Here is a 16,813-nt window from a genome sequence, read left to right as displayed (position 1 = left end):
CCCATCTTGCCCACTGGCCAACATGTACCTGCTACACTAGAGTCATTGATACAGTGTGGACACAGGCCCTTCAGCCCAACTTGCCCACAAGGGCCAATATGTTGCATCTACACAAGTCGCACCTGCCTGCGTTTGGTCCATATCCCTCTAAACCATGTACCTGTCCAAACGTGCCTGAAATGTTGTTATAGTACCTGCCTCAACTAGCTCCTCCGACAGTTCGTTCCATACACCCACCACCCGTTGTGTAAAAAAGTTACTCCTCAGATGCCTATTCAATGTTTTTCCCCTCACCTTAAACCTATGTCCTCTGGTTCTCGATTCCCTCCTCTGGTCATAAGACTCTGTGCGTCTACCCAATCTAATCCTCTCATGATCTTGTACCCCTCTATAAGATCACCCTCATCCTCCTGCGCTCCAAAGAACAAAGTCCTAGCCTGCTCAACCTCTCCCGAGAACTCAGACCCTCGAGCCCTGGCAATGTCTTCTCTGCACGCTTTCCAGCTTGACCGCATCTTTCCTATAACACGTTGCCCGCATTAGGGGGTAAACCTTGGGAGTGACTGTGCTCTTGTGATCTTCACAGGTATCGAATGTACAGGAAGAGCCAGACAACAGGCTTCCCCTCACTAATCACCATCTTCTCGGCTCCCAACTACCTGGATGTCTACAACAACAAAGGTATGTGTGACGCTGCAGCAGTGCAACACGTGTGTGACTTGGGCGCCAGAGGGCGGGCTCTTTGATCTTACAAGGCTGGTCTGCCGTAACAGGATCCAGCTGTAACCGCAGCCTCACATCCCCGACCAACTGGGTAACCTTCACCCCTGTTCTCACCCAGAATCTGTCAAAAACATTCAAGGACTCTGCCAAAGCTCTGTCCCATTTTAACAGAGATCACCAAGAGTGCTGGCTCTCGCGGTTCACCAGCCGCTTGCCACTGTTGCGGGCTGGAATAGTCTGTGTACCATGTGTATGTGGAGTGTGTGAGGCTGCAGCTCCTGTTCCATTATCTAAAGGGGCTGCTCCTTACCTTCTGGCTGCACTTCACACCCACCATCCTCATCTTTGGACACCCTGTGCGTAGGGGAGACGGTAGGGCGGAAGATGTCCTGGTTGGATTGCACCTGGGCCTGGCGCCAGGCGGAAGAGGGCTCCGCCCGAGCCGGCTGCCTGACCCTTTTCCGGGGTTACGTCCGCGCCCGGGTGGGGTTAGAGAGGGACTACGCACTGTCCACGGGCACCCTGGGGGATTTCTGGGGCCGCTGGTCACCGCGGGAGGTGGAATACAACCTTGACAAGGAGTGTAACATATTTGTATAGAAGTTTATTTAGTATATTTGTTTGTCTTGTATTGTGGTGATTGGTTCTGGTTTGTTTTATTGTAAATATTATTTTTAATAATTGAATACATTTTTTGAAGAAGAAAAAAAAAAGTGCTGGCCCCAGGATGGAAGATAGCTCATTGTTAAACAATGCTCCCTGGTTTAGTTTAGTTTAGAGACACAGCATGGAAGCAGGCCCGCCGAGTCCACCGCGACCATCGATTACCCATTCACACTGGTGATATGTTACCCTACTTTCCCATCCACTACCGACACACTATTTACAGCGGCCGGTTAACCTACAAACCCACACGTCTCTGGGATGTGGGAGGAAACCAGTGCACCCGGAGAAAACCCAGGCGGTCACGGGGAGAACGTGCAAACTCCACATAGACAGCACCCGAGGTTAGGATTGAACCCGGGTGTCTGGCGCTGTGAGGCATCAACTCTATCAGCGACACCACGGCGAGCGGCACAATTGTGCTGCCTGTAGAGCAGTACAATATCCGTGCTGAACACGATGCCAAGATCAACTGATCTCCTCTGCCTCCGCACGATCCGTGTCCGTCCTCCATATAACCATATAACCATATAACAATTACAGCACGGAAACAGGCCATCTCGACCCTTCTAGTCCGTGCTGAACACATAATCTCCCCTAGTCCCATATACCTGCGCTCAGACCATAACCCTCCATTCCTTTCCCATCCATATAACTATCCAATTTATTTTTAAATGATAAAAACGAACCTGCCTCCACCACCTTCACCGGAAGCTCATTCCACACAGCCACCACTCTCTGAGTAAAGAAGTTCCCCCTCATGTTACCCCTAAACTTCAGTCCCTTAATTCTCAAGTCATGTCCCCTTGTTTGAATCTTCCCTACTCTCAGTGGGAAAAGCTTTTCCACGTCAACTCTGTCTATCCCTCTCATCATTTTAAAAACCTCTATCAAGTCCCCCCTTAACCTTCTGCGCTCCAAAGAATAAAGCCCTAACTTGTTCAACCTTTCTCTGTAACTTAGTTGCTGAAACCCAGGCAACATTCTAGTAAATCTCCTCTGTACTCTCTCTATTTTGTTGACATCCTTCCTATAATTAGGCGACCAAAATTGTACACCATACTCCAGAATTGGCCTCACCAATGCCTTGTACAATTTTAACATTACATCCCAACTTCTATACTCAATGCTCTGATTTATAAAGGCCAGCACACCAAAAGCTTTCTTTACCACCCTATCTACATGAGATTCCACTTTCAGGGAACTGTGCACAGTTATTCCCAGATCCCTCTGTTCACCTACATTCTTCAATTCCCTACCATTCCCCAGTGCTGGATTCTCCGGCAGGAGAGGTTCATCTGGATCCCGTGCACCAACCTTATTCGTGAAGTCCCCTGGTTCAGAGCTGACAGAGGGCGGCGCAGTGGTAGAGTTGCTGCCTCACAGCGCCGGAGACCCGGATTGCATCCTGACTACGGGTTGCTGTCTGTAGGGAGTTTGCATGTTCTCCCCGTGACCATGTGGGTTTTCTCCGGGTGCTCCCACACTGCAAAGACGTGCACGTTTGCAGGTTAATTGGCCTCTGTAAATTGTAAACTGTCTCGAGTGTGTAGGATAGTGCTAGTGTACGGGGTGATCGCTGGTCAGAGCGGACGCGGTGGGCCGAGGGGCCTGTTTCCATGCCGTATCTCTGAAGAGGGCAGGCTCCCCAGCAGCTCCCTCTAGTCGAGAACCTGTTGCAAGTTAATTTTGAATATCCTGTGATTCTGACCAACGACTGAGGTAATGAATGGTGCTGCTGATAAATACATTGGCTCTACCCCTCCTGGCTCCCAGGTGGGCTCTTCCAGTCAGCACATGTAGAGCTGTTTGCAGAAAGCAAATGGCGCCATCCAGTGAAAGCACGGGCTGTGTCCCGAGGCTGCTTACCGATTAATGTGTGCTGGTTGTATAAAACACCTGCTGTAACATGCACCCGGGATCACAGCACTTTCCCTCACATCGATTTTGTAGGGCAATGGGACTTTAGCGATACAGCGCGGAAACAGGCCCTTCGGCCCACCGAGTCCACACTGACCAGCGGTCCCCCCGTACACCAGCAATGTCTTACACACTAGGGACAATTCACAATTTTATCGAAGCCAATTGACCTACAAACCTGCACGTCTTTGGAGTGTGGGAGGAAACGGGAGCACCCGGAGAAAACCCACGCACGTCACGGGGAAAACGTATAAACTCCGTACAGACAGCGCCCGTAGTCAGGATTGAACCCGAGCCTCTGGCAGCAACTCTACCTAATTAACCTGAGCTGCTCCTTCCCTGATGGGAAAATTCCTTTTTCGAGTTCAATCCCATTCCTTGGCGCTGTCTACTCCAAGCTTGGTGATAATTAGCACACCTTGGAAATCTGCAATGAAGAAATGTCACTATGATGCGCCTAAAAATACCTCTCCTTGTGAAACTACCTAAAAGCTGGCTGCTGCACAGAATGAATGTGTGCAATGCCTTTCAGTTGTGAGTGTGTTTCTGCGGCGTGTGTCTGCTGTGTGTTCTCAGCTACTGGTGTTATGTCGAGGTGGGTCGATTTAGATCCAGACCAGCTTATTCGCATATAAACCAGGGTGCACATGAAGCGCGCAGAGTCTACAGCCCACAGGTAATGAAGGGTACAACTGTAAATACAACGACAGGTGTACAGCAGCAGAATGGCGCAAAGATTGTAGCACAAATGAACGTCATGCTTTGGAAGTGTAGACAATAGACAATAGGTGCAGGAGTAGGCCACCGCCATTCAATGTGATCATGGCTGATCATCCACAATCAGTACCCCATTCCTGCCTTCTCCCCATATCCCTTAACTCCGTCATCCCTAAGAGCTCCATCTAACTCTCTCTTGAAAGCATCCAGAGAACCAGGCTCCACTGCCCTCTGAGGCAGAGAATTCTACACACTCACAACTCTCTGTGTGAAAAGGTTTTTCCTCATCTCTTTCCAAATGGCTTACCACGTATTCTTAAACTGTGGCCCCTGGTCTGGACTCACCCTTCTAAATTCCAGAGTGTACAAGCCCAGCCACTCCATTCTATCAACATATGACAGTCCCGCCATCCTGGGAATTAACCTGGTGAACCTACGCTGCACTACGGTGACCCTCAGACTATCCTTGATCGGACTTTACTGGCTTTACCTTGCACTAAACATTATTCCCTTATCATGTATCTGTGCACTGTAAATGGATCAATTGTAATCATGTATTGACTTTCTGCAGACAGGTTAGCAAGCAACAAAAGCTTTTCACTGTACCTCGGTACACGTGACAAAAAACGAAACTAAAACTGAAACAGAAACTGATCAGCACAAACATTGTGGGCCGAAGGGCCTGTTTCTGTGTTATATTTTAATGCAAAAAACTGTGGCATGGTGGTGCAGTGGAGAGTTTCTGCCTTACAGCACCAGAGACCCGGGTTCAATGCCGCTGGTCATTCTATTTATTATTTTTAAGAAGCAATGAAGTAAAGCACAGCAAATGTACAAAGGATGGTTATAGTAACAGGACCAGAATTGAGAGAGTATCTGTCAGGAATATAGAACAGTAACAGCACAGGAGCAGGTCACCGGCCCACAACGTCCCCGCTGAACATGATGCCAAGTGAATCCAATCTCCTCTGCCTGCACGTGATCCACATCCCTCCATTCCCTGCATATCCGTGTGCATTTAAAAGCCTTTTCAACAGTGCTATCGTACCTGCCTCCACCACCACCCCCGGCAGTGCCTTCCAAGCACTCAACACCTCTATGTAAAAAAAAGTTCCCCGCACATCTCCTACAAGCTTTGCCCATCTCACCTTAAAGCTGTACTCTCCACTCTTTGACACTTCCATCCTGGGAAAAGGTTCTGACTGTCTACCCTATCTGTGTCTCATTTAGGTTTAGTACTTTTCTCAGGTGTTCCCTCATCCACCAGCGTTCTTATCCTTAAGAAATAATAAAATAAAGCACGGCAAAAGTACAAAGGAGATTTATAGTAATTAGGGGTACGGCGGTGCAGCGGTAGAGTTGCTGCCTCACAGCGCCAGAGACCCGCGTTCTATCCTAACTATGGGTCCTGTCAGTGTGAATTTGTTATGTTCTCTCTGTGATCCGGGTTTTCTCCAGGTGCTCCAGTTACCTCCCACATTCCAAAAACGTGTAGTTTTGTAGGTCAACTGGCTTCTGTAATTTGTAAATTGTCCCGTGCATGTAGGATTGTGCTAGTGTACGGGGTGATCGCTGGTCGACGTGGACTTGGTGGGCCGAAGGGCCTGTTTCCATGCTGTATCTCTAAACGAAGACCAATTTGAGAGAGTATACCTGAGAAGATAAACTGGCCAACTGCCTTGTTACTGTAGAAGAGGGCAGACAGAGGACTGACCTCTAAGTCGGTGGGAATGCTGGAATGGGTGGAGATAGCGTGCGGGTTGGACTAGGTTGGCCAAAGGGCCTGTTTCCACGCTGTATCTCTACAGTAAATTAACGTCACTCCGGCTGCTTGCAATAGTTGTGATCAATTCGTGAACAAGCGGCCTTGCTTGGTATCATGGCTCTTGGGCAGAATGAGCCAGATGGATTCTAGTGGCTCCAGCTTAAGCAGCCTGTACAAATCGCAGGCTGTGGTGTGAACGGGTTGCCTTCCATTAGAATTGCAACACATTACATTCTCACACATAATATTGAGACTGCTTGAAATCTTCTCATCATAGATACTTCAGGCACAAGGTTTTGATGAACAGTTTTAGACAATAGCAAAATGGCTTAAAGATTGTAGCACAATTCAACGTAATGCTTTGGAAGTTTAGACAATAGACAATAGGTGCAGGAGTAGGCCATTCAGCCCTTCGTGCCAGCACCATCATTCACTGTGATCATGGCTGATCATCCACAATCAGTACCCGTTCCTGCCTTCTCCCCATATCCCCTGACTCCGCTATCTTTAAGAGCTCTATCTAACTCTCTAGACAGTTGGACATCCAGAAAATTGGCCTCCACTGCCTTCTGAGGCAGAGAATTCCACAGATTCACAACTCTCTGGGTGAAAAAGTGTTTCCTCATCTCCGTTCTAAATGGCTTACCCCTTATTCTTAAACTGTGGCCCCTGGTTCTGGACTCCCCCAACATCGGGAACATGTTTCTTGCCTCCAGCGTGTCCAATCCCTTAATAATCTTATATGTTTCAATAAGATATCCTCTCATCCTTCTAAATTCCAGAGTATACAAGCCCAGCCGCTCCATTCTTTAAACGTATGACAGTCCCGCCATCCCGGGAATTAACAACCAAGATTAAGGGATGTTTACAGAACCTGGAGTGACTGGATGAAGGAGGGAATAGTGAGAGGCTTGGATAGAGTGGATGTGCAGAAGATGTTTCCACTAGTGGGAGAGTCTAGGACCAGAGGTCACAGCCTCAGAATAAAACAACTAACCTGCCGAAAGATGATGAGGAGGAATTTCTTTAGTCAGAGGGTGGTGAATCTGTGGAATTCATTGCCAGAGATGCTGCCTGACCCGCTGAGTTACTCCAGCACTCTGTGTCCATGTTCTCCAGAGATGCTGCCTGACCCGCTGAGTTACTCCAGCACTCTGTGTCCATGTTCTCCAGACACTAGTGTTCTAGATTAACGTAATATGTTTATAATACTGCCAAAATCAATGAAATAAGGAACAGCGGGACCTTTTCTACAGATGTCTTGCCCTAGTAATGGTGTCTAGTATCAGCTGCGAATTGCAGAGTTGTGGACGTAGCCCAGACTACCACGCAAACCAACATCCCTTCCACTCACTCCCATTTACAACTCACGCTGCCTCGGCAAGGCCAGCAGCATAATCAAGGCCCAGTCCCACCCTAGTCACTCCCTCTTCACCCCTCTCCCATCAGGCAAGAGGTACAGAAGTGTGAAAACGCACACCTCCAGATTCAGGGGCAGTTTCTACCCAGCTGTTATCAGGCAACTGAACCATCCTACCACCAACTAGAGAGCGGTCCTGACCTCCCATCTACCTCATTGAAAATCTTTGGACTATCCTTAATCGCACTTTACTGGAGTTTATCTTGCACTAAACACGATAGTGCAAGGGTGGCTCGATTGTAATCATGTGTAGTCTTTCCGCTGACTGGATAGCACGCAACAAAAGCTTCTCACTGTGCCTCAGTACACATGACAATAAACTGAAACGCCTCAGCTGCACACACTGTGCAGTCTGTGAACAAATGTTTGTGCAAGCTCTGCTTTCTTCCAGCAGCGTGCTCTTCCTCGTGCCACATAAGCCCACTCTCTCTCTCTCTGGGCCTCAGCATGTTTTGTGTTCAAAGGAAGTGAGATCTTTTTTCCAGCGCATGAACTGCGAGGGTTTTGGAAAGATAGACAAACCTCTTTGCGTTTCCTGAAAGATCCACAGCGTAAACAGGAGGCTGTGATGCCCGGCCACAATGAATAGGGCCCGTCAAATCAAGAAGAATACGCCGGGATAATACTGCCATTGTTTCCCCCATAATTGGCTCCATTTTCAAAGTCAGGCATCAGTGATGACAACTCTTAAAATAGTACATTTTGTGATGTAGAGGGGTTTGTTACTGCCCGTCATGTTCATAAATGATAGGAGCAGAATTAGGCCATTCGGCCCATCAAGTCTACTCCGCCATTCAATCATGGCTGAACTATCTCTTCCTCCTAACCCCGTTCTCCTGCCTTCTCCCCATAACCCCTGACACCCATACTAATCAATATTATATCTATCTCTGCCTTAACTATATCTATTCCACAGCCTTCTGTGGCATGAATTCCACAGATTTACCACCCTCTGACTAAATAAATCTCTCCTCATCTCCTCCCTAAAGGAATATCCTTTAATTCTGAGGCTGCGACCTCTGGTCCTAGACTCTCCCACTAGTGGAAACATCCTCTCCACATCCACTCCATCCAAGCCTTTCAATATTTGGTAAGTTTCAATGAGTTACCCCCTCATTCTTCTAAAAGTGTTTCCTCGTCTCTGTTCTAACTCTATCTCTCCCTCCTAACCCCATTCTCCTGCCTTCTCCCCATAACCTACAAACCTGTATGGCTTTATAGTGTGGAAACCGGAGCACCCGGAGAGAAGCCACATGGTCACCATGAATGTACAAACTCCATACAGACAGCAGCCGAGGTCAGGATGGAAGCTGGGTCTCTGGTGCTGTGTGGCAGCAACTCTACCGCTGCACCACTAATTGCAGGCAGACATGGCTGGAAGGTGTCTGTGCTGCATCTTCCCCCCCTCACCCCCTCCCTGCCAGGCTCCATGGTGGCACCCCCCCCACGGCAGCAGAGAGGGGGTGGATCTGAGCTCCCACACAGACCTGTCCACAAAGAGTTAAGAGTGGGATGTCCCAGATAGGACAATGGAATTCTTACTTGCTTCAGCACAACAGAATATGTAAACATAATACACTGTAAACAATATAATAAACGAGAGAGAAAAAAAAGTTCATTGTGTGTATATACACACGTCTTCACAAGTACACGCACACACATACATACACACACAAAGCAAGCTATAATAGTGCAATTATAACACTGTCTATGTAGTTCAGAGCTTATTCAGGGTGCAGGGTGAAGTTGACACTGACACTGCTACACACAGGGAGGTTCACACCGTGGTCCTGGTGAGACCTGAAACCAGAGCCCCATCTGTGCTTGCTGTTGGATGTAAATGACAACACCTTGTAACCCAGTTCTCCCAGCCCTGTGATAATCCACCAACCAACCTCACCTGCCGACGCAGGAACTGCAGGCGCTGGACTCCCGGGCAAAGCATGACGTCCTAGAATCCATGAGTCAGGCAGCATCTGTGGAGGGAATGGACAGGCGACATCCAAAACATTTAGGTTTATGATTTATTTTTGTTTTGCATGCTATCCGAATAGAGAGAGCAAAGGGGAAGATACAGAGTGCAGAATGTAGTTCTCAGCATTGTAGTGCATCAGTTCCAGAGACAAAGTCCAATGTCCACAATGGGGTAGAGGCGAATCGGACAGTGACCTAGTTTATGGAAGGACCGTTCAGCAGCCTGATAACAGAGGGGAAGAAGCTGTTCCTGAGTCTGGTGGTGCGCGCTTTCAAGCTTCTGTATCTTCTGCTGGATGGGAGCGGGGAGAAGAAGGAATGACCGGGGTGGGACAGGGACAAGTCTTTGATTATGTCAGCTGCTTTCCCGAGGCAGCGTGAAGTGGAGATGGAGTCAGTGGTGGGGACTCTGGTCTGTGTGATGGGCTGGGCTACGTCCACAACTCTGCAATTTCTTGCGGTCTTGGGCAGAGCTGTTCCCAAACCCAGCTGTGATGCAACCCAAGATAGACGCAAGATGCTGGAGTAACTCAGCGGGACAGGCAACATCTCTGGATAGAAGGAATGGGTGACGTTTCGGGTCGAGACCCTTCTTCAGACAGTATGCTTTCTCTGGTCATCTGTTGAAATTGTTATGAGGCATTGTAGACATTCCAAATTCCTTTGTCTTCTAAGAAAGTTGTGGTATTCACAAGGTCCCAAGTTATAGTAGAATTAAGCCATTCGGCCCATCGAGTCTACCCCACCATTCAATCATGGCTGCTTTCTGCCTCCTAATCACATTTTCCTGCCTTCTCCCCATAACCCTTGACACACATTCTAATCAAGAATTTGTCTATCTCTGCCTTAAAAATAAAATATCCACTGACTTGGCCTCCACAGCCCTGTGGTAATGAGTTCCACAGATTCACTACCCTCTGACTAAAGAAACACCTCCTCATCTTTCTAAAAAAGCACCTTTTAATTCTGAGGCTATGACCTCTGATCCTAGATGCTTCCACCAGTGGAAACATCCTCTCCACATCCACTCTATCTATGCCTTTCATTATTCTGTAAGTTTCAACGAAGTCCCCCCTCAACCTTCTAAACTCCATCAAACGCTCATCATATGCTAACCCACTCATTCCTGGAAACATTCTTGTGAACCTCCTCTGGACCCTCCCCAGAGCCAGCACACCCTTCCTCACATATGGTGCCCACATTTGTTCACAGTGCTCCAAATGTGCCTGACCAGTGCTTTATAGAGCCTCAGTATCACATCTCTGTTTTTGTATTCCAGTCCTCAACATAAATGCTTGCATTGAATTTACCTTCCTTACTACTGATTCGACTTGCAAATTGACTTTGTTGGAGTCCTGCACCAGCACTCCCAAGTCCCTTTGCACCTTCGACATCTGGATTCTCTCTCCATTTAGAAAATAATCTACACCTTTATTCTTATTCCAAAATGTAGGACTCCCCCTTTTGCTGTACTGTATTCCATCTGCCACTTCTCTACCCACTCTCCCAACCCATCCAAGTCCTTCTGTAGAGTCACAGAGTGTTGGGAGTAGTGTTCAACATGATTGGACCTGGACACATTCATATTTACACCCATGAACTTGAAGTTCTTGTCATCTCCACTTGATTGTAGCTCTATTGATGTAGTCTGAGGTGTGCTCCCTTTCCCCTCCCCACTTCCTGAAGTCCATGATTTGCTGACACTGAGGTGGCTGTTTGCTGCGGTTTGGGCCAGTGGGCAGGGTAAGTAAGACCTGTTCTGCTGCTGCAAGTAACAATTTAATTGGTCCGCTTCAGAATATAAGACAATAAAACACTCTTGACTCTCTTCAATGATCAATGATTCAATGAACAATCAATGCTCATCAACAATCAATGAATAATAAAACACTGTGCAGGAAGGAACTGCAGATGCTGGTTTACACCGAAGATAGACACAAAATGCTGGAGTAACTCAGCGAGACAGGCAGCATCTCTGGAGAGAAGGAATGGGTGACGGAATGGGTGAATGGGTCACGTCCCAAAACGTCACCCGTTCCTTCTATCCAGAGATGCTGCCTGTCCCGCTGAGTTACTCTAATAATAAAACACTCTTGACTCTTGGATGGAGTCATTGGTGAGAATCAAGCTTTCTTTTGGCAGGCCTCTTCTTATCGAGTCCACACACAAGATTAGAAGTTGTTCAGCCAGAGACACACTTCTTGGCATCTGCACACAATGGAGTCTGTCTTGTCGCTTCTTGTGCATCTTGTGCGTGGTGGTGGAAAGATTGGTGGAAACAGGGCCACGATCGACGTGAACGCTCTTTCCTTGACCGTGAGAGTGGTTTATTCCCAGTTACCCATTGTAGATTTTGCAGTTATGTATGGGAAGTACAAATGTGTACTCTATACGTGCCGGCTGTCCACAGTAAACGTTGGGATTACTGGTGACATCTCTCATTTCCTTTGCAAAACACATTTGGCTCTGTGCATGTAGCTCTCTGTATTTCAACATCACATGCTGACAAAGCTGTGAAAAGATAACCCTGACCTAATTTTTTTGTTGCAAGTAGAGTTTAATGACTTGGGACTTGTTAAGAAGTCTGCTCTGTGTTATGTTCCATTCCCTGGCTTAACCGATGATCAGTGCTCTGTTGCTGTGTGTGACACGAGAAGGTTGCTCTCGCTGTGTGACAATACTGTCATTGTCATGGGTCAACAACTGTGAGTCATCATGTCTGGCTGCATTCAACATGAACTGCTGAGGCTGTCTGTGTGAAGGCCAGGGTCAGTACAGAACCATCTCCACTGTCTCGGGTCCAGACCCTTCAGAAGAAGAAGTCTGACGAAGGGTCTCGACCCGAAACGTCACCTATTCCTTTTCTCCAGATATGCTGTCTGACCCGCTGAGTCAGTCCAGCTTTTTGTGTCTATCTTCAGCATCTGCAGTTCCTTCCTGCACATCTCCACTGTCTGTTTAGTTTAGGGAGATACAGAGTGGAAATACATACTGCATTTCGTTGTCTCTGTACTGTACACTGACAATGACAATTAAAGTTGAATCTGAATCTGAAACAGGCTCTTCAAGAGTCAAGGTAGACAAAACTGCTGGAGAAACTCAGCGGGTGAGGCAGCATCTTTGGAGTGAAGGAAATAGGCAACGTTTCGGGTCGAGACCCTTCTTCAGACTGATGTGAGGGTTGGGGCGGGGGGGGGGGAAGAAGAAAGGAAGAGGCGGAGACAGTGGGCTGATGGCGAGCTGAGAAAGGGAGGAGAAAGCAGGGACTACCTGAAATTAGAGAAGTCAATGTTCATACCGCTGGGGTGTAAACTGCCCAAGCGAAATATGAGGTGCTGCTCCTCCAATTTACGGTGGTCCTCACTCTGGCCATGGAGGAGGCCCAGGTCAGAAAGGTCGGATTGGGAATGGGAGGGGGAGTTGAAGTGCTGAGCCTCCGGGAGATCAGGTTGGTTATTGCGAACCGAGCGGAGGTTTTGGACGAAGCGATCGCCAAGCCTGCACTTCAAGAGTGGTTTATTGTCATATGTCCCAGATAGAACAGTGAAATTGGTACCTGCAGTGTCCACCATAAAATACTTGTGCACACTATCTGGAAAGGGTGCAGAGATGATTATGACAATGTTGCCAGGACTCGAGGGTGTGAGCTATTGGGAGATGTTGAGTAGGCTGGGTCTCTATTCCTTGGAGCGCAGGAGAATGAGTGGTGATCTTATAAAGATGTATAAAATTATGAGAGGAATAGATTGGATACACGCACAGAGTCTCTTGCCAAGAGTAGGGGAATCGAGAACCAGAGGGCATAGGTTTAAGGTGACCCTCAGCAAAATCAATAACCCCACTCTCACCATCAACAGCACCACTGTCTCCCCATCTCCCCAGGCCCGCAACCTTGGCGTGATCTTTGATTCCACCCTCTCCCTTGAGCCTCACATCCGCCATGTCATTAAAACCTCCTTCTTTCATCTCCGCAACATCGCCAAACTCAGACCCTCTCTCACACCGCCCGCTGCTGAAAGACTCATCCATGCCTTCATCTCCTCCCGACTGGACTATTGCAACTCACTTCTCCTTGGCATCAGCTCCACCTACATCAACCGACTCCAACTGGTCCAGAACGCAGCCGCCCGACTCATCATCCATACCAAATCCTGGCATCACATCACTCCAGTCCTCAAACAACTTCACTGGCTTCCCATCTCCCACCGGATCACCTACAAAATCCTGATCCTCACCTACAAAGCCTTCCACCATCTGGCCCCCCCATATTTCATTGACCTCCTCTCCCCCTACCAACCCTCACGGTCCCTCAGATCCACATCAGCCGGTCTCCTCTCCATCCACAAGTCCAACCTCCGCAGATTTGGGGACAGAGCCTTCTCCAGGGCAGCTCCCAGGCTCTGGAACTCCCTCCCCCAACTGATCCGCAATTCCGTGTCCCTCACCATCTTCCAGTCCCGCCTCAAGACCCATCTCTTCACCTCTGCCTATCCTCGTCCATTTTCATTTGTGCATTAATTGCCTCATACTGTGTTTTGTATTGAATTCTGTCTTTACTTTGTGTACTAGTCATGTCTCTACTATTTATTTCATTCCCCTTACATGTTTTTCCTCTACCTGCTCAATTTTTGTTAGGTGTCCTTGAGACTCTTGAAAGGCGCCCATAAATAAAATGTATTATTATTATTATTATTATTAAGGTGGGTGGAGGGGGGTAAGATTTAATAGGAACCTGAGGGGTAACTTTTTTATAGAAAGGGTGGTGGGTGTGTGGAACGAGACGCCGGAGGAGGTGGTTGAGGCAGGGATTAATGCAACATTGAAGAAACATTTAAACCAGATAACTGAATAGGACAGGTTTAGAAGGATATGGGCCAAATGCTGGCAGGTGGGACTAGTGTAGGCCGATGTGGGCAAGTTTGGCCAAAGTGCTTCCACGTTGTATGACTGTGACTCTAGTTCGACGGTCTCCCACTTTCTTATCCACTTCCTCCACACTGGCGGCAATTCACAGAGGGCCAATTAACCGACATACCCGCACGTCTTTGGGTTGTGGGAGGAAACCAGGGCACCCAGATAAAACCCACACGATCACAAGGAGAACGTGCAAACTCCACCCGGGGGCAGGATGAAACCTGGGTCTCTGGCGCTGCGAGGCCGCGGCTCTAAGCGCTGCGCCACTGCGCCGCCCTGGGTCACTGAACCCATCCTACAGCTCTGAAGGAGTTTTTCCGGTCAGTTCTTGCACATATCCGTGCTGAATCTTTCAGGCACTGAGTTCCAAGTCATACTGTAGCTCTCTCAGTTGATGACTCTCCCTGATGTAGGAGAGATCTGGGCTGATGTTGAAGTACAGAGAGCCATGCGCACAGCTCAAAATGTGTTTTGCAAAGGAAATGAGGGATGTCAACAGAAAACCTCTCCAGGTCAATGTTTAGTGTGTAGGAACCAAAGATAGACACAGAGTGCTGGAGTAACTCAGCCGGACAGGTAGCATCTCTGGAGGACATGATAGTTGATGTTTAGGCTGGGGACCTTTCTTCAGACTAATTGTGGTGGGAGGGGGAGGATGATGCTGGATGAGAGGTGGGGGATGTGTTTGAAAGGCAGATGGTTGGACAAAGGTTGGAGATGAACATTTTTGGATTGACGAGTTGCGAATTGTGAAGCTAGAGGAAGGAATGTAGGTCGTTAGAGGAGAGGAGAAGTGGGGTGTAGGGGAGAGGGAAGGGAAGGGAGGGGGGGAAAGAGGGGGTTTGCTGAGGTACCTGAAATTAGAGAATTCAATGTCCATACAATAGAGTTTTAAGCTGCTCAAGTGCAATGAGGTGCTGTACCTCTCGTTACTGAATAGCTAAATAGGAATGAGCAGCCCATGCCCACCTTACAGTTGACCCCATATTTTAGTTTAGAGATACAGCGCGGAAACAGGCCCTTCGGCCACCGAGTCCACACCGACCAGTGATCCCCGCACACTAACACTATCCTACACACACACTAGGGACAATTTACATTTATACCAAGCCAATTAACCTACAAACCTGTACGTCTTTGGAGTGTGGGAGGAAACCGAAGATCTTGGAGAAAACCCATGCATGTCATGGTGAGAACATACAAACTCCGTACAAACAGCACCCGTAGTCAGGATCAAAGCCGGGTCTCTGGCGCTGTAAGGCAGCAACTCTGCGCCACTGTCCCACCCTAATATCCTGAGAAGTAAATACTCTTTCTCTGCCAAAATAACGATTGCTTATATCTCTGTACGGAGTTTGCACATTTTCCCTGTGACCACGTGGGTTTTCTCTGGGTTCTCTCGTTTCCTGCGACACGCCAAAGACATGCACGTTTGTAGGTTCACCGGCTTGGGGAAAGATTATAAATGGACCCCAGTGTGTAGGTTAGTGATCGATGGTCGGCATGGACTTGTGAGGGCCGAGGTGGCCTGTTTCCACGCTGTATCTCTAGAAAGTAAAGTCTAATCTCATGATCTGAAAATCTAAAGTCAAGTCGATATATTCCCTTGTAGAATGACTAACTGTGAAATGTGATCAAAACCAGGTTACTGCTGAGTGAATCAGAAATCATCGATGTGGCAGACCTTCATCTACAGTCTCTTATTGAATGTGTGGAGCTGTGTTGATGGCATATTGAAGGTTTCACTAGTATTACATTTAAAGTTAGCAATTCACTGTTGGAGCAGCAGTGACCCCTAGTGTCCTCCCACGAGAGGGTCCCTCTGGTCCTGTCACAATTCCGCTCTTTGATCTCTGACCATTATAATGCTGTTCCATTATATCTCTTTGGAGTATTGCGTGCAGTTCTGGTCGCCCCATTACAGGAAGGTTGTGGAGGCTTTGGAAAGAGTGCAGAGGAGATTTACCAGAATGGTAGACACAAAATCCTAGATTAACTCAGCGGGACAGGCAGCATCTCTGGAGAGAAGGAATGGATGACGTTTCGGGTCAGTACAGAACCGTCTCCACTGTCTTTGGTCGAGACCCATCTTCAGAAGAAGGGTCTCGACCCGAAATTCACCCAGTCCTTCTCTCCAGAGATGCTGCCTGTCGCGCTGAGTTACTCCAGCTTTTTGTGTCTATCTTCAGTTTAAACCAGCAGCTGCAGTTCCTTCCTATACATTTACCAGAATGATGTGTGGATTAGAGGGGTATTAGGTATAGTGAGACGTTGGACAGGCTTTAGACTTTATTTTAGTGATATAATGTGGCCCTTCGGCCCACCGAGCCTGTGCTGACCATCGATCAACCATTCACACGAGTGCCTGTACACGAAGACTATCCTACACACTAGGGACAATTTTAGATGTTTAATGAAGCCAATTAACCTACAAAACTGCACGTCTTTGGAATGTGGGAGGAAACCGGAGCACCCGAAGAAAACCCACGCAGTCACAGGGAGAACGTGCAAACTCCGTACAGACAGGACCCGTGGTGGGGATCGAACCCGTGTACATGGCTCTGCGTAGTAGCAGCTCTACCACTGTGCTGCCCCCTACTGTCCAACTCCCCCATCTTTCCCCACACTTGCCTTACCATTTCATGGATAGACAGAGTGCTGGAGTAACTCAGCGAGTCAGGCAGCATCTCTGGAGAACATGGACACAGAGTGCTGGA

The 16,813-nt window shown here is 48.1% G+C and overlaps 1 protein-coding gene across 3 annotated transcripts in view; it reads left to right on the top strand.

Annotated features, from left to right (window-relative positions):
• The window catches only part of LOC116972453 (serine/threonine-protein phosphatase 2B catalytic subunit alpha isoform-like), a 331,076-nt gene that overhangs the window by 299,149 nt on the left and 15,114 nt on the right, over window positions 1–16,813 (top strand). For all 3 annotated transcript variants that reach the window (XM_033020185.1, XM_033020193.1, XM_033020176.1), the window contains one exon: window positions 587–681. In XM_033020185.1, the coding sequence (XP_032876076.1) occupies window positions 587–681 (95 nt within the window). The remainder of the gene's footprint in view (window positions 1–586; window positions 682–16,813) is intronic.

This window comes from Amblyraja radiata, chromosome 1 (assembly GCF_010909765.2).
Source record: "Amblyraja radiata isolate CabotCenter1 chromosome 1, sAmbRad1.1.pri, whole genome shotgun sequence".
NCBI classification, from domain to species: Eukaryota; Metazoa; Chordata; class Chondrichthyes; order Rajiformes; family Rajidae; genus Amblyraja; species Amblyraja radiata.
Note: the sequence above shows the minus strand (reverse complement) of the source record. Positions and strands in the feature narration are given on the sequence as shown.